This window comes from Anopheles ziemanni, chromosome 2 (assembly GCF_943734765.1).
Source record: "Anopheles ziemanni chromosome 2, idAnoZiCoDA_A2_x.2, whole genome shotgun sequence".
In the NCBI taxonomy this organism is placed as follows: domain Eukaryota; kingdom Metazoa; phylum Arthropoda; class Insecta; order Diptera; family Culicidae; genus Anopheles; species Anopheles ziemanni.
In genome coordinates this window covers 94,710,980-94,727,425 of record NC_080705.1, presented here as the reverse complement: position 1 = coordinate 94,727,425, position 16,446 = coordinate 94,710,980, and the positions used below count along the sequence as shown (strand labels likewise).

Here is a 16,446-nt window from a genome sequence, read left to right as displayed (position 1 = left end):
GGAAGAATACTGATCATAGATCGAAACATTTTGTTAAAATTAATAGATAACCGTATTCCAGCTCGTAAAGATCTCCATGCTTTATGGCTCCAGTATAGCTTGACCATGGTTTGATCAGAAAAACTTTGAAACTATGCGCATACTGCTTTCCCTTCTGCTGCTCTTAGCCTTCATTTCCTACTTTTAATATTTTCCGTTACCCCAAAAGAAATACAGACGCCCAGTACGCTCAGCCTTTGCGAAAAGTTATTTATGATGCATTTTTTATTTTAAGCAGTAGGGAGGGGAAAGGATTTTTTGAGATGAAGACTAGATGAGGTCGTTTTTGTTATACGCTGGTCTCGAGCATGTTGTGTTTGAATTCTTCTTTACCACTTATACATTTGGAAAAGAATTTTATAGCGAAAATAAATTAAAAAGACGTGGCGAACAGCACTAACAAACAATTTCGCCAGATGAATGCTATTTAGTAATAAACAGGTATTTTTTGTCAAAACTATATACTGCACAATAGTATTTTCTATACTAACCCTTTTTCGACATCAATTATTATGTACCAAACATGCAAACTATGTTGTATGCATGTTGACCTAAAACCTCACCTATAACAATAATGATGCTTTATAAGGTTATTATCGTATATTTTAACATTTCATCATTGATCTTTTGCCCAGTGAATGAAGACCTGCCGTAATTTCATAAAGCAGCACGGTAGAACTTGAATCACAAATGGCCAGCACAATAGTATCCTTTTCCTCGAGATTTAACCGCTTGACAACTTTGCGATAGTGCGCTATATCCAGTAGACAAAGTTCCCCCGGAACCTGCACTGGAAGGAAAACCTCGAATTTGGCCACATGTTCTTCTCTTTTGGCTGTCAAATATATTCCATTGAGATTTTCGTCATAATAGTACCGGACGTCGTGAAATTTCCTTTCTACAAAGTAAAACATTATATTACATTTTGCTAACTTATGCATCGGAAAATACCGCTATGAATGAACTAAATATACCTTCCGAGAGGTGCACATAGATACGATAGGTAGTACAACAGATTGCCTCATCATTGCATCCCAGTGACCGGATGGATTTTAGCTGTAAACAAAAAGGAGGATTATTGTACTACGGGACTCGCATATCCTTTACAGACGAACCCTACAATTTCTTGTAAATTAACCATCGATCGTCGATGGCAAACTCCTCTCGAATGTTATTTGTTGTTTGATACGGCGCAGTGTTGGCACAATTGGGATTCGGAAGATTCGTAGATTCGATCCCTAGACAGATTCTAAAAATTCGAATCCCATCTGACAGAACTACAGCGAGATGTGTAGATACTACTAGTTCTTGCAATTGTCCTCATTTACACGCGCGTGTCTCAAAACTATGTAGACTCATTCATTCTTCTGAGTAAAATTAAATAATAAAAATAAAAAGTCCCTGTTCATTTTTTTACCCATCGTCATCATAATCAAAGACCATGTTGACAAATTCCCTCAAATGATGTTTACGTGCTATATCGTTTCCGAAGGGCTGCATCACACATCATAATCACGTGATTTTTTCAATTTGTTTAAAATAAATAGGTTTTTTATGGAATGAAGATTTTCGTCTTTGCTGTGCTATTTACATTTCCATCGAATCACTGGTGGATGACAAGCAGCAAAACCAATCTCAATAGAAATAAAGGTTAGCTTTTGAGGTATTACCAAAGCTTCTGTCAAAGTTGATCCGTTCATTTTTTACGGTTATTTGGGAACCCTGTATGCACACATTTCTTTATCATTTTAAAATCAACTTAGAGTAGAACTTCACTAGATTGGTTTGGGGGTTTCTGAGCGATTCCTCCCACGGAAGCCATTTAAATTTCAAAGGGTGCCAAACAATAAACTGAATACAGTGTGCTTTTTTTAATTATGGTGGACTACTTAGTTGTCAAGTGCACTTAGACTAGGCAACCTCTTGCTATCTAACGTTGGTTTCTAGAATATCAGTTATCCAGAGTATCGAGAATATTTTTCCAATCCTGTAGCATTTGGTTCATTTGACGTGAAGTATGGCATGGTTTACATCAGACGTAAAGGTAATTGTCTAAGAAAATGATACATTATACTTGTAAAGATTGGTAAAAACGACTGATCGGGATTCTACGAATCTTCGCCTTTAGCTTGTTTGGGAATGTGCAGCGGTTATCGTAGACGGAATTGGATCGATAAGCAATGTAGAGACGGATCTAGGATACGGTGTGCGACATCAATAGGCAAAAGGCTCCTCCAACGTTCGGTGATTATGAAACCAGCTTCCTTTCGTTCAAAAGCATTAAACTCACTCGCGAGTCTGTGAAAAGGATTTGACGACTATCGTGGTAAAACAAATCTTACATTGTGCAATCGCACTTGGTACGCAAAACGAGAACGGGCTGGCTATCGGTTGGCAGCGAGGGCGGTGGTTCGCACCGCCACGGTTAGGACAGATGAGCATGAACAAAGTTCTTCTGGTGTTTATCGTGGCCAGTGGCTTCCTGTTATTTATCTATGCCAACAGTAGCATTTTCAGTCGCCGTATCCTGCCGAAGGAAACCGGCAGTTCAAGAACGGCTCACATGAGTGGGATAGTGGCTTCAGCTCTAGTACATCAAAATCACCACACCTTTACACAAAACGGCACTGTGAGCAATGAGGCAGGAAGCGAAACATCCGCAAACCGCTTAAAACGAGTGAAATACATTTCTAAAGGGCTAAACGAAACGGAGTACAACGTCTTCATCATCTATACAAAGGAAAGCCAAAATCGTATTCTCCACAGTCAGCTTGAATTGTTTCTTCGTAGTTTACTCAAATACAGTACCATCGAATTGCATCTGCACATCATCACCGACGAGCAGAGTGAACAATCGGCCGAAGAGCTGATCAAGCAGCAAATTGAACGATTTCACCGGACGGCATTTTACACGCTCTATGACGTACGCGACTGTGCGGAGAAGATCAGTGATATAGTGCACAGTATGTCTACGTTGTTCAACTACCGATCCGGTAGCTATTACAGCGATGCCTTATTTCTACTATCCCTCGGAATGCACCGCATTGTTGACAGAAACATGCAACTGGCCATACTAATCGATTGTGATGTCGTATTCAGGTCATCTATTAAAGAACTGTTTGATCAATTTGAATCTTTCGCACCGGATCAGCTATTTGGGTTGGCACCTGAATTAACACCAGTCTACCGTCATGTGCTCTCGCGGTATAGAATGAACAATCCGCACACGCTCTTTGGAAGTCCGTATTATTTAAAAAAATTACCGCCTCTGGACGATGCACCACTGGCTAAGGAAGGCCATAGCAAAAACTCAATCCACTCCAGTGTAAGACAACGGTTAGGGTACCCTGGATTGAATTCGGGTGTAGTCATGTTGCATCTAGATCGCATTCGACGATCACGGTTGTATGAGGAAATTATTAAAGAGAACACCATTAAAAATATGGCTGAAAAGTACTCTTTTCAGGGTCATCTTGGTGATCAGGATTTTTATACACTGATGGGTTTCGAATTTCCAGGATTAATTTATCGATTAGATTGCGTCTGGAACCGGCAATTATGCACGTGGTGGCGAGAGCATGGTTACAGTGACATTTTCGACAGTTACTTTCATTGCGAGGGAACAGTTAAAATTTATCACGGTAATTGCAACACACGAGCGCCAGAGTAACACATCATCTAGAACAGGTGAATCTTTCCATCGATTTGCTTGCTCTTTTCTGGAGGACACGGAAGTTGTTCGCAATGTTGATTATGTTGTCCATAGGTCTAATAATATTAGGATAGAAGTATAGATCTCAATCGAATCATCTCATTCTCATGTACTTACGATACGGATGTTTTGTTAACCACAAATAGTGTCCACAAATAGTTTGTCAAATAGTTATAGCAAATAATGCTAACAGTTTTTAAGTCCATTAACATTACCATAATTGCTCTTCCAGAACATTCCAGCAATATTGTAATCGTTCTCGCTTATGTATGTAACGGTTTTACTAAAAACTACATCTCAATTGTGTGCTATAAATATGTGGTTTTGTGTATTGCAAACACATCATGGCATTTGACACGTTGCAAAATGTTAAGAATTTATTTCTGTTACTAGCTTTCCAGTGTTTATTTTTGTCTTTGTTTGAGCAAGAGTAAGCGGGTTATTTAAGTGCATTCCATTATAAAAAAATGGACGGACTATGTAATCAAATTAAACTAGACAAGTATATAATTATTATTGACACTTGTTTCGTCGTTACATTTCCTTTATTAGTTTCCAAACATAACATAACGATAAAAGAGTGCAATAAGCAGTTTCGAAATACGATTATCATGTCGTCGGCGCATGGCAATAAAGTGTGAATTGAACAAAAGTATAGAAAACATAAAGGCAAGAAAATTCCCCTTTTTGATAATATAGTTTATTGAACAGAATTACAAAAACGAATGAGTGTACAATTCGTTAATCGAAAGAAAAAAGACAGGTAATGACAAGGACTCAATACTGAGTTTCACATGAAGAAAAACACGAATAAGAATACAACCAGAAGAAAAATAAGGAAGCAGTAAAATTTCTTCTTAATCGAATACTTCCGATCAAGTGCCAGCAAGCTCTGTCGCATGGAAGTTCGAATTTCTTCCGTCCTGCCTTGTGATGGCATCGGCTCCAAGGAGTGCGGGGCGTACGTTTGTCGATTAGCTACTCTAAAGCGAGATGTTGAAGCTTCATCCTTAGAGTCATACGCAGATCTAGTCGAAGCACGGATATCAACACGTTTACTTTCTTGTTTTATCATGGTTTTTCTTGACGGCGAATCCCTTGTCCTCCCGGCATTGCTTGGGAGTTGCACAGCTTCGGCACGTAAACGAGACAGCCTTTTAGTAAATTCACTAAGGTACGGTGAATCGGTTGGTTCGTATCTAGACTCCGTATTATCCTTAAGAGCGTTGGCCGTACTACTCCGGGAAGGTGTTGTGATGCCTGATAAGGGTCGAGATCCAGCACCAAATCCATAATGTATTGATGAAGATTCAGATACTTCCTTTGATTTAATTTCTGGATCCGCAAACGTTCCACGAAAGTCGAATTGATGCGTCGTTTTGCTGTGGACGATTTCTTTCACAACCGGTTTAGGTTTAGGAGATGGTTGCCGTGGGGGCGGCATTTCTTCTTGTTCAACTTCGTCGTAGTCATCCAGTACAATAGTTTCCAAATATGGTTCCTGGGTTGGTTCCGGTAAATCTACTTCCATTTCTTCAACAATCGACTCTACTTGAGGGGCTTTACTGATCTCTATCTGATGTATGTAGGAGGTTGTAAGCATATCCGTCCTAGATAGTGATGGACTCTTGGATTTACGATCGCGTTGTTTTAATTGCGTCAGTGGAACCATATCGTCATCCGAGTCCTCCATGATGACAGCTTCTTGCGGCGGTATCGTTGTCAGCTTGGCATCTACAGCACTTTTTCCTTTAACGGGTGTTACTCTTCCCGAGCGACGCTTCGATGTTGATCCTGAATCTGACGGCTGCACGGCAGATACACCATCTCCAATGGCTGCCGCTGCAGGCCCTTTCGATGCTGGTTGCAATGATGAAGCTGCTTTAGATATTTTCGTTGATGCTCCAGCAATTGTAGCACGCCTATTAGTTGCCTCCTTTTTCGTTTGCGATTTTTTGCCCGAAGCTACATTGCCCAATGGTTCACTATCATCGTCAGATGAATATTTAGCCACATGTATCGTCTCACGCCGCAGCTTAGCTATGTTCTCTGATATGTGGTTTCTCAACTTCTTGATCAGCACTTTCCGCGTCGTGCTCGTCACCGGCATGTTGTTGAACCCGTATTCCAACAGCTTCAGGCGCAGCTGATCGTTCGACATATCCTCGTAGTTTTCCTCCATTTCTGCAATCGCGATACACAAACAACAATTAAAAATATTCTACAAGACTTGCTATCATGAAAGTCGGACGCTTTTAACTGTTTTGATGCTCGCTGAGCATTCCAACAACAATGCCAAATGTCAATTGGCAACCGTTGAAAAATAAGCACAATTTAAACTGCAGTGTACTTTAGTTCGAGCAATTTTTCAGCATCAGAGGGGTAGGAATATCTTGTTTTGTAAACTCTTTTTGTAACAGTTTTTGAAAATTGAAACAATTAAAGATTGCTTGATGTCATTTATTCACTATATTTTCATATACAGTTATACATACAGTTACAGTTATAATACAGTACATACAGTTATAATACAATACATACAGTTATAATTTGTTGCTATTAATTATCATCTCTGAAATACATCTCGCAGAGCCATAATATGCACGTTGTAATGAGCAGGAGATTCTGAGCGTGAAGATTGAGCGAATAACTTCCGGAGAAGTCGGCCAACCATCCCAAAACCTGACCTAAACTGAGAACGAGGATTCCCTTCGTAACCATATTGAATCCCAATGCGTTTGGTAGCATCTTCTCGATTCGCTTTTTGCTGCAATATTCTGCCACTGTCAGGTTTTGGTTAACAATCGTGATTGACCGGAAGATCCCATAAAATGCAGAAGTTATCAATAGTGCAATCATGGAACGCATCTCAGCCATAATTGAACGCGCTACCACTAGACAAATTCCAGCCAGAAGGAAGGTAGTTCGATGCGAAAATTCCATCCTGTCCACGAGACCTGGGACCGTCACTCTCGTTATTAAGTCAGTCGTGGATAGCATTGACATACAGTTGGCAGCTTCAAGCATAGTGAGATTGGCAGATGTCTATTGAAAAAGTAACTTATTAGTCGTTTGCTACTGGTAGTAAAAAAATGAACCAACCGACCTGAAGAAAATAGGGGAAAAACAGAGAAAAACTTGTAGAAGCAACATAAGCTAGTCCTAGGCCCACGATTAAATTTAAAAATGACACCTGCTTCAAGATGGCAATGTCCATTAATAAAGCTAGTTTCGACCAGGCACCATATTGTTTTCCACACGTGTTACCATTAGTACACTGCGAAGAGCGGCTATCATGAAGCAGAGGTTGACTTTCCTCATTGATCTCTCCAGGGGATTCCTTCAAATGCCATTCTACAGGCTGTAGTAGGCATGCTCCTACCACCTATTAATATAGATAAATTATCATTTTTTTACAACCTTCAGTTAAGCACCTTCTGTTAAAACTTACCCCATGATAAGCTAATCCGCCGATTATAAGTGTAGTGTCTCTGAAGTTAAAGTTACTTAGAAGAAATTGAACCAGCATAGGCATAAGTATTTGACCAACTCCGGTTCCTGCCAGCGCAAAACCTACTGCCCGACCCTTACGATGCCGGAAGTAAGAATTAAGAGCGACAAACGTGGAAGATTGTATTAAACCAAGTCCAAATCCGAATGTTACGCTGTAAGAAAGTACAATTTGCCACAAGCTAGAGCTGTATGAGCAAAGAGTAAGTGCTGTCCCTGTCAAAAGGCTTCCTAATATAGCAGCTTTCCGTGGTTTGAATTTATTGATTATAGGACCAGTAATCAGTCCTGAGAAGTTTAGAGAAATGTTGCAAACATTCATCACTAACGCAGCTCCAAACGCATGTTCCCCGAGGCTTGTAAGATAATCAGCAAACATGAGACCGAATACAGACACTAAAGATTGGTTGAATACCTAATAAAACATTAAAAAGACACAGTAATTTTTGTACTAGCTAAAGGACATCATGAATTATCTCAATACGTACATTGACTAGAGCACATCCAGTAACAACGACCCATCCATAGCCACCATCTGGTGGAACTCTTGATGCACGCATTCCTAATTTATTTTAATTCACCATAACAGTTCAAAATATTAGAAACAATGCTCTTGCCGGTGTGATTCACAACATGATACTGCCATGTCTAAGTGCCGGAGCATGCTGCCTGCAACTGATTCTCATTTTAGTTCCTACCTAGACCGGCTTGCTGAATTTTATCTTTCCTCTTTGCAAACAGTTAGTTAGCCCCACAACCACTACGGATGTTCCGCTTTGCGAGATAAATCCAAACACCAATAGCACGGTACCTGCGTGAGCGCAACGTGTATTTTTCAACTTATCTAAGTGATTCTGTACGGGGTGATGAAAGCTGCAGGCGAAGTCAAACGTGCGACGAATTTAATTGTTGTTATTGTTAATCTTATCGTAGTTATCGTTATCATTATTTTGAGCAAACCCTCCAAAAGAAGGATTTTAATGTGGTAAGTGCATATGTACAATGAATGATAAGCCAACAATGCACCAAATTCCCTCCGTGCAATGACCCCTTGTCTTCAAAATTGGAGCAAATGACTTTTTTTCTCAAAATTGCCGAACATAAGCTTGTGTATTCTCTGCAAAAATATTTTCGTAAACTCGCCTATATCCGGGTAGTTAGCGTTATGAAAAATTTGACCAATACACTGTGATCCGAATGCAACACGTTATATCGGCAATAGGATTCAAGATAAAGAAACATGTTACACACTCAATCGCGTGATGCTTTAATTTAAACTAGTTGCCATATTTAGTTGGATCTAGATGAATAATAATTTATTTCCACATTTGATACGAACAAAGTATTCTTTCTATTGAAATTAAACCATATTTGGTTTAAAGTTATTGGAGCAACGGTTCAACTGCTTGATCTAATTGTTCAGTGTAGTGCCATTCGTGTTTTCTTTTCTGCTTTAACAAGTTACGCATAAATACAGTTAACTGTTATTGCAAACTAGCCTGAAGCCCTTGAGGGAGGGAAAACATTAAAGCTACTAAGATTTTTATTTTTGGTTCAACTAAGATGTTGTGCTACTTTCAGTTTACCTAAATAAATATTGCTAGCTGTGATTGCACGCAGAAATTGACAATTATAAATACAAAGTGCATGAGTGATGTTCTGCAGGTCCGTAGTTCAAATCTGGGTTTGGGAAAACTTTGTTTTCTTTTCTTCACATCTTCAGATAGTTCGACTAACTTGTGCTATGGTTCCTCGGCAAGACTTCGGCTTTGCTCTTAATAAACCTCGGTTCGAGTGCCGTTTTCGCTTAGAGTCCATTTGAAAAAGAATGCTTCAGGTGCAACTTAAAATAATAGAGTTACAACCTCATCTCAACACGGGACTTTAAAACTAAGAAGAGTTTATTCTTTACTCATACAGTTACCGGTATACGACCAGAGTCAAATGGGATCCAAATCTTTAGAATCTGTCAGAAGGGATTCGAATCTTTAGAATCCATCAAATGGGATTCGAATCTTTGGAATCCGTCTAGGGATCGAATCTTCAAATCTTCCGAATCCCGATTCTGCCAACACTACTCGACATCGGCTTTCTCGACAACTAGTCTCGTTGTTTTCATACCAAAAAGTTATGAATCAAAGTAAAAGAAAGTTTCTTCAAAAAACGTGTGCCCAAAGTGATAAAACATCTTTGTGAAAACGATTGAATATGTACCTACGCGAACCTACGGGCCGATAGTGTCGTACGATAATTGAATCCAGTTTATCGAATGCTCAATCAATGTAAGCCGCACCAGCTACGATTACCAGCTAAACTAGCAATTTAGAAAACTAGAAAGCTAACTTTGTCTTCATGTTGCTTGTGCATGGAGCGGGAGCGGTCACTGCAAGTTTCGGTCATAAAGTTACGCCGAGCGAAATAAATTAGTTCATTGAGTGGTGGTCTTGTCGCATATTTTTTTCCCTGCCAAACAAACTTGTCGCAACATGTTATCGTAGCAAAAACGGTTTGCTTTAGCTACTGCTTGTTTCATCTTCAGCTACTGCAAAGAGGCAACAATTGGCTCAGTGATGTGTGGTATTTAGCATAGCGTTACATTCTATACATTAAGCCAATGTCAACCGATATAGTGTGTGGATACGTTGCATCCGCCAGCCTAGTCAAGTGTTCCGACCATCCGGGGCATAGTTAAACTAACCCCTGTAGGAATGATGGGCCATGATGAGCGCTTGTCCCGTGGTTGTGTGTACCTTTCCGGCGCGTTCGTTCGCGTACAATTGTGTTCGTTTTCCTTCATTAAATTCACTCGTTCTCCTGCAGCCTGTGCGCTAGCGACTGAATGTTTTCGTTACACCTGAATGCCTGAAGACGCGTGGTTTTTAAAGTCATTAATTGGACAGCCATTTGAAGAACCTCTGACAACAACGCGAGCTGTTTTTAGACGCAAGTGAATTGGATGACAGTTTCTTGCAGAAAGTAATACAAGTGCAGGTTATTAATACGCGTATTTTATGCGTGCCATGCATGCGTGCTTGCGTATGCATTGTGATTGTAGCTCGTGACCTGATTAGGAGTCAACCTTGACGACGACAACAGGATACCTGAAACAATTTTGAAGTAGGCCGGCAATGGAGAATTATAATGCACAGGAAGTATCACCAGAGGCAGTCCCTGCTGAAAGCAGCACCCGGATCAGAAGCAGCAAGTTAAAGCGAGCCTTTTCTATGCCGCGAAATCCGTTTCAAGGTTCGCGAAGCTCGACCCCGAAAGTGAGCAATAGGTTGGGTGGTGGCTATAGCAACGATAGTGAAGCTGCTGCGTCCAAGACTAGCAATGGTGACGGGGATGGAAGTAATAACAGCAAAAACGTGACGAGTGATGTGTCGTCGGCCACTGATACGTCGAGGTTGTACTCATCAGCATCGTCTGGTCAGCATGACGGCGCCCACAAAGCTTCCAGCAACAGTAACAACAAATTAAAAACTACGTCTGTAGTAGATGAAATGGCTGGTCCACGAGATGGCGAAGGAGAAGGAGTGGCAGGGCACAGTGACAAAAAAATTTTTCGCCGATTATCAGTGAAAAAGTTTATCAATCGCATTGCACAACAAATGACATATGTCAACCGTACGGTGGTAAGTGGTTTTGCATGGATTATTTGGCATGGCATAGAAAGCTTGCAACGTGGGGTGTGTTACATGGCGCGGGCAAAAGAACGACCAAATGGACACCCTTCTTGCTGGTAGAGCTGGAATACTTTCATATTCTGATTCCGATAAGACAACAATTTAAAGAATATGGGTTATGCGTAGCATAGCCTAGTATTTTTACATCTTGTGCATCGTAGTAGATCGGAAATATTCTGCTCGTTTAAATATCACTACTGGAGGTTGCTGAAATAATTGACCTTTTTCTCTGTTGATTGCTCTCAATCATTCAATCATACGTATTGTGTATCACACATGTTATGTTTCGAGCACTACAGCCCATCTCCCCAACTTTGTATCTCATTTCGTTGGAGATACATTTGGCATTTACTCCTACTATTTTGTAATGTCTCTGAAAACAGAAATGCTCGCGCCATGGAATGGGCCTAGACAGAGTATACGAAACGTGGGTTTTGGCAATGATATTTCATTCTCTTTTTGTTTGTCCAATTTGTAGAACAACCACAAATTCGACAGGGTGCAATCATCACAAAAAGCCACCCTAAATGGAAGCGTTGCTCGGGCTGGAGGTAACGGAGCAGAAAGTGCCTTTGTGTGGCCCCCAGACACCGTGCCGGGTGTGATTGGACTCAGAAATCATGGAAATACTTGCTTTATGAATGCCGTTCTACAATGCCTCAGCCATACGGACATTCTGGCACAGTATTTCGTTTTGGATCTGTACAAAGTAAGCTTACACTTAGAAGTAGAGGGAGGAAATGAGACTGACAAGATTACTATCTTTTCTAAAGGCTGATTTGAAGCGTCGCAACAAAATTAATGCCAAAAAGTTCGGTACCAAAGGAGAACTAACAGAACAGCTTGCGCTGGTGCTAAAATCACTATGGACGTGCAAAGATGCTCCAGACTATAGTTCGAACTTTAAGGTGCGTAAGTGTTGATAAAATATTGCTTCGTTCTACCTAGTTCTCTACTTTCTAACCAAGTTCTCTACTTTCACTTGATCGCCGTTGTAGGCTGTGGTGGATAGGTATGGCAGTCAATTCAGAAGTTCTACACAGCATGATGCACAAGAGTTTCTCTTTTGGTTGCTGGATAAAGTTCATGAGGATTTGAATACGGCAACGAAGCGAAAGTATAAAACAATAAAGGTAAGATGTTGAAGACTAAGGCATGCAGATCTACTAAATTTTCTTTATTTCGTTTTGCAGAACAATGGACGTTCGGATGAGGTGATAGCAGCTGAAACACTTGCCAATTATGTTCGATGCAACAATTCGTTTGTGCAGGCCGTCTTCCAGGCCCAATTTCGCTCGTCTTTATCCTGCCCTACTTGTGGCAAACAGAGCAATACGTTCGATCCTTTTTACTGTTTGTCGGTACCACTGCCGCAGCTGTCCCAACAACCAGTACTGGTAAAAGTTATTTACGCCTCGCAACAACCGAAACAGGTGAAGCTTGGCCTAGGTATTCCGCATGGTTCACCCGTTTTAGCTTTGCGGGAGCAACTTCACGCTGATACCGGGATTGGGCTCGATCGTATGATTCTGACAGAGATTTGCGAGACGGGTTTTAATCGCGTGCTTTGCGACTCACATCTCATGTCATCCGTTCATGAAAACGATCCTTTATACTGTATAGAGTGTCCGGCTGGGCTGTCAGCGGGACAGCAGGATGCATCGAGTGGAACGAAAATTTTGCTGCTTCTTTGTAATGGCAAACGTGTCGCGACCGGTTCGAACGACAACGGCTGCGTGAAACGCTTCGGTACGCCTTTCTGTTTGATTGTAAACCGAGATATTTCCTACAGTGAACTACAGAAGCTATTACTTAAAGAGATGTCCAGTATACTACGATCGGACGTGTTCACGTTTGCTACGCCGGCACAAAACTTGTTTCGTATGCGCCTGCAGGATCCCTCCTGCGATGTCGATACGTGGTTGGAGACAACAGTCGAGCATCCATTATTTACGGAGATGATTGACTTAGCTCTATCGGTGCTACCATCCGATGCTGGACCTGCTCACGTAAAACTTCTTATCGAGTGGACGGAACCGGAGCGGTTCTTTAGTGATATGAGCGATGCATTCGTGGAGCATGAGAGTGTTTGCCAGATGAAGGAGAAAATACCAGCAAGTTCTACTCTTACGTTGGAGCAGTGCTTCGAACACTACACCAAGGCAGAAACGCTTGGACAAGACAATGCCTGGAAGTGTCCACATTGCCAGGAATATCTTCCCGTGGTGAAGACGCTCGGGCTCTGGTCTTTACCGGATATTATGGTGATACATTTGAAACGTTTCCGACAGCAACAGCTACGATCCAGCACTCAAGCGGCAAAGCTGACAAATCTTGTAAAATTTCCGCTCTGTGGCTTTGACATGACGCCGCATCTGGTGCGCGATCTTTCGCTCCAAAAGACACCTGGTCCGCAAGCAAATGCAGCTCTGAATCAAAACCAGCATCGAGGATATTCCGATTCAGACAGCTGGAGTCCTTGGCGCAAGATAAAGCGTAGTGGGCATTCCATACAGTCACATTCCACCGGTGCAAATGCTGCAAACGGACGTCGGCAGTTTGCCATGGACAACCGGTACGATCTTTATGCAGTTTGCTACCACCAGGGCGATACACTGGAAACGGGTCACTATACGGCCGCTTGTAAAAATCCATACGATGGGCAATGGTATCGCTTCGACGATCAGCGTGTGGCGCACGTGCCGAATGACAGCATCGATGAGGAAATCATTAACAACGAGGCTTACCTACTGTTTTACCAAAGAAGGAAACTTCCGACTAACACCGGTGAGGGGGCAACAGGCGAATGCTCGGGAAGCTCTAGTTCCAGCTCGGGTGATCATTGGGTATCGAAAATAATTGTCCCACCTCCAGTCAACAGCCATGCTGCTACTGCTGTGTCTGCAACAATAGAGCGGAGCATAAAATCAACACTGAGCAATTCCACTGCAGCCTCCTCATCATCAACCACAACTACAGCCAGTATTCCTGAAACAGAAAACAAGTCTCCTGCAGCTTCAATAGTGGGAGAGTCTAATAAGAACACATTGGTTGACACAAAATCGACTGCTGATAGCGATCCTCCAGTTTTGGGATCTGCTGATAAACCACTTCTTGAAACACTTGTTGAAGTCCAAAACGGACTACACCAGGTCAACAATTCGTGTACGGTTGTAAAAAAACAGTATTATTCCCAAGACGGCAATCGATCGTCAATCGAAAAACGACCAATTCTTGAAGTGAAAAAACCAATATTAGACACATACGAAAACCCCGATTCAATATCACCTAACTTGTGCATACATTTACCGGCTTCGTTGTCGTCAGCTGTGACAATCGCACTTGACGATGATAATGCCAAAGAGGCCAAGGAGTCATTGGCAGCTGAAGAGATGGTTATTGAAAAGCTACCACTCCAACAATTTGATACAACTACCACACATTATTCTGGATCAACCAGCACTTCCGGCACCGATTCAAGAATATTAGAAGTAAACGATTTGGTATCTAAGGAACCATTTTCTGTACGTCTAGAAAAGCTAGATCGTATGGTTGACCATAAACTAGGAGGAAACATTAGTTCAGTGGTCCACAGCACCGGTGGACGCTTTTCATTGCCATCTTCTCAACAGTATCAAGACATCCTATGGCGTGAGAATGTGTCTGAGCTAATTCATCATAGACCCTCGTCATTTGCAACATACAAAAATGTAATCGATGCCAACGATGCTGTATCGTTAATTCGAGGTGCAAATACATGCAGTAAGGATACTCTTCTGTTCATCGATCAACAAGGGCACGGTCTCGATCGAGTTATGCTTGATGACGGGGACGATGATCCGGATGAACTTCTCCCTGGAAGTGGAAGTCGTACATTATGGGTAAAGCTAAAGCATTATACACCAAACTATCGTATCGATTATACATGTATGCAAATAATTGACCTTCTTTCTTTCTGGGTTCTTTTCCAGATTTCACCGGTAACTCCTCACAAGTTGATAACAGTGTCACCGAAAAATTAATGCATGCAGTGGAAACCATACACCAAAAGCGGAGGCAAACATCACGTGCGCAAACCACTGTCAATAATAGGAGCATTCTGTAGGGCTTAGATCGTTATAATGTTGCATCAATAATGATGAAGATTTTAAAAATTAACTTTAATGTGTTTTGTAATATTTTGCTTTTTCTCATGTTATTTTAGTGTGTATTACTTTCGTTTCGATATCATTTCCTACCTTATCGCATTATTATCATATTTAACCGAACAGTTTGTATGCAATATAATTGCTAAAATTATCTTCAAATCGACCCGAAGTTTGGATGCATATGGTCGCATACCTTATTCCTGTAAATACTGGAACTTGCTTATCTTTGAGAATCTATCTATATTCTTTTTTATAATTCTGTGAGAATCTTTGAATGAGTGGTCAATTAAATGAAAAAAGGATCATTTGTGCGCAAATGGACGTTGTAGTGTGAGAAATTATGGTGGATAGATGAGGTAGTGATATTGCAAAGTAATGAAACAAAGTAGGGCCTAAAACGAAGCAGGAAGAGAACGGCTGTAGTTAGATTTATACGCATGCTACTACGTTACTAAGCTAATATTAAAAGCCATTAAATTTTACCAGGCCCGTCACTTTCAGGCGCTTTGAAAGCGATCTCGCTAGTGATGGATATAATATGCATAAAGAAATATTTAAAAACATACATCTATGGAGTCGGAAAGAAAAAATCAGGAAAACAAATGCACTTCAAACAAACCATTCCAAATTCGAATACAAGCAAGCCGTGCTGTTTCCTTCCCAGGCAGATTTATGCTGCGATTTTGAACGTTCGTTAGCCAGTTCTTCCAGTCAGTCAGACCGGATTCATTCAAATTACTGTGCAATATAAAGCGAATGTGCGAATAGTTACAAATCATAGCATAGCATCTATGAATGAAGTGAGACAAGTACAATTTAATGTTAGTTATAATAAATTCAGGGTAGAAAAATGAAGGGAGCGAAGTTGCAAAATGTGAGAAGTCACCTCTCCAAACTTTTAAATTATTGAATGAATATAAAAGAGGTCGAACTAACGACTAATAAAGAGTTCGTATTTAATTTATTTTTTTGTTAACCACATTTCTTACTATAAGTGCTGTGATACTTGTGTTAAACTAAAGTTGTACATTTTCGTTATAAATCCGCCAATTGCCTTGCCAATGATTTCGCATAATCGGTACTGCAGTGTATCTGTAATCTTGGATGATAATGTTTTGCAGTTTCATTCCTTTGCTAACATTTCTTGATAACGTACGCGATCCAAGGTAAGCAAGTCAGATGATTGTGCCAAGGTTGTTAACCATACAAGGTAGAATCATTCTGTATATTTTTGCTACTCGGCATTGACAGAATTGTAAGGCCATTAGCTATATCATTCTTTTTATTAGCCCTGCGCCTTCTTGTATAAGAGACTGAGACGGTTTGTAAGATGCTTTTATTTGATTTTTTT

The 16,446-nt window shown here is 40.8% G+C and overlaps 5 protein-coding genes across 5 annotated transcripts; 2 read left to right on the top strand and 3 right to left on the bottom strand.

Annotated features, from left to right (window-relative positions):
- Positions 1 to 265: 265 nt before the first annotated feature.
- On the bottom strand, positions 266 to 1,739 carry LOC131294831 (uncharacterized). The gene is made up of 3 exons (XM_058322878.1): positions 1,710 to 1,739; positions 1,014 to 1,095; positions 266 to 937 (listed from the first exon to the last, which is right to left on the bottom strand). The coding sequence occupies exons 1-3, from the start codon at positions 1,737 to 1,739 to the stop codon at positions 645 to 647; spliced, it is 405 nt and encodes a 134-aa protein (XP_058178861.1). The 3' UTR covers positions 266 to 644.
- A 259-nt stretch (positions 1,740 to 1,998) lies between these two features.
- LOC131282490 (xyloside xylosyltransferase 1) lies at positions 1,999 to 3,892 on the top strand. The gene is made up of 2 exons (XM_058311972.1): positions 1,999 to 2,083; positions 2,168 to 3,892. The coding sequence occupies exon 2, from the start codon at positions 2,474 to 2,476 to the stop codon at positions 3,707 to 3,709; it is 1,236 nt and encodes a 411-aa protein (XP_058167955.1). The 5' UTR covers positions 1,999 to 2,083; positions 2,168 to 2,473; the 3' UTR covers positions 3,710 to 3,892.
- A 537-nt stretch (positions 3,893 to 4,429) lies between these two features.
- On the bottom strand, positions 4,430 to 6,015 carry LOC131282489 (otefin). The gene has a single exon (XM_058311971.1). The coding sequence runs from the start codon at positions 5,931 to 5,933 to the stop codon at positions 4,542 to 4,544; it is 1,392 nt and encodes a 463-aa protein (XP_058167954.1). The 5' UTR covers positions 5,934 to 6,015; the 3' UTR covers positions 4,430 to 4,541.
- Positions 6,016 to 6,310: 295 nt separating this feature from the next.
- On the bottom strand, positions 6,311 to 7,821 carry LOC131281964 (monocarboxylate transporter 12). Its single transcript, XM_058311341.1, has 4 exons — positions 7,750 to 7,821; positions 7,203 to 7,676; positions 6,858 to 7,136; positions 6,311 to 6,796 (listed from the first exon to the last, which is right to left on the bottom strand). Exons 1-4 carry the CDS (start codon positions 7,819 to 7,821, stop codon positions 6,311 to 6,313), a joined length of 1,311 nt encoding a protein of 436 aa, XP_058167324.1.
- A 2,510-nt stretch (positions 7,822 to 10,331) lies between these two features.
- Positions 10,332 to 15,957, top strand: LOC131282619 (ubiquitin carboxyl-terminal hydrolase 43). Its single transcript, XM_058312127.1, has 6 exons — positions 10,332 to 10,896; positions 11,426 to 11,656; positions 11,721 to 11,855; positions 11,946 to 12,080; positions 12,141 to 14,828; positions 14,919 to 15,957. The coding sequence occupies exons 1-6, from the start codon at positions 10,390 to 10,392 to the stop codon at positions 14,967 to 14,969; spliced, it is 3,747 nt and encodes a 1,248-aa protein (XP_058168110.1). The 5' UTR covers positions 10,332 to 10,389; the 3' UTR covers positions 14,970 to 15,957.
- The last annotated feature ends 489 nt before the right edge of the window (positions 15,958 to 16,446 follow it).

Excerpts from the sequence above, each read along its gene's own strand:
- LOC131282490 (XM_058311972.1), top strand. The coding sequence starts at position 2,474 with ATGAGCATGAACAAAGTTCTTCTGGTGTTTATCGTGGCCAGTGGCTTC.
- LOC131281964 (XM_058311341.1), bottom strand. The coding sequence starts at position 7,821 with ATGCGTGCATCAAGAGTTCCACCAGATGGTGGCTATGGATGGGTCGTT. Across the intron at positions 7,677-7,749 it reads CTGGATGTGCTCTAGTCAAT|GTATTCAACCAATCTTTAGT; the intron begins GTACGTATTGAG and ends ATGTTTTATTAG. Across the intron at positions 7,137-7,202 it reads GCGGATTAGCTTATCATGGG|GTGGTAGGAGCATGCCTACT; the intron begins GTAAGTTTTAAC and ends CTATATTAATAG.
- LOC131282489 (XM_058311971.1), bottom strand. The coding sequence starts at position 5,933 with ATGGAGGAAAACTACGAGGATATGTCGAACGATCAGCTGCGCCTGAAG.
- LOC131282619 (XM_058312127.1), top strand. The coding sequence starts at position 10,390 with ATGGAGAATTATAATGCACAGGAAGTATCACCAGAGGCAGTCCCTGCT. Across the intron at positions 10,897-11,425 it reads CATATGTCAACCGTACGGTG|AACAACCACAAATTCGACAG; the intron begins GTAAGTGGTTTT and ends TCCAATTTGTAG. Across the intron at positions 11,657-11,720 it reads TCGTTTTGGATCTGTACAAA|GCTGATTTGAAGCGTCGCAA; the intron begins GTAAGCTTACAC and ends TCTTTTCTAAAG.
- LOC131294831 (XM_058322878.1), bottom strand. The coding sequence starts at position 1,739 with ATGAACGGATCAACTTTGACAGAAGCTTTG. Across the intron at positions 1,096-1,709 it reads CAACTTTGACAGAAGCTTTG|CTAAAATCCATCCGGTCACT; the intron begins GTAATACCTCAA and ends TTTTGTTTACAG. Across the intron at positions 938-1,013 it reads CTATGTGCACCTCTCGGAAG|AAAGGAAATTTCACGACGTC; the intron begins GTATATTTAGTT and ends TTTACTTTGTAG.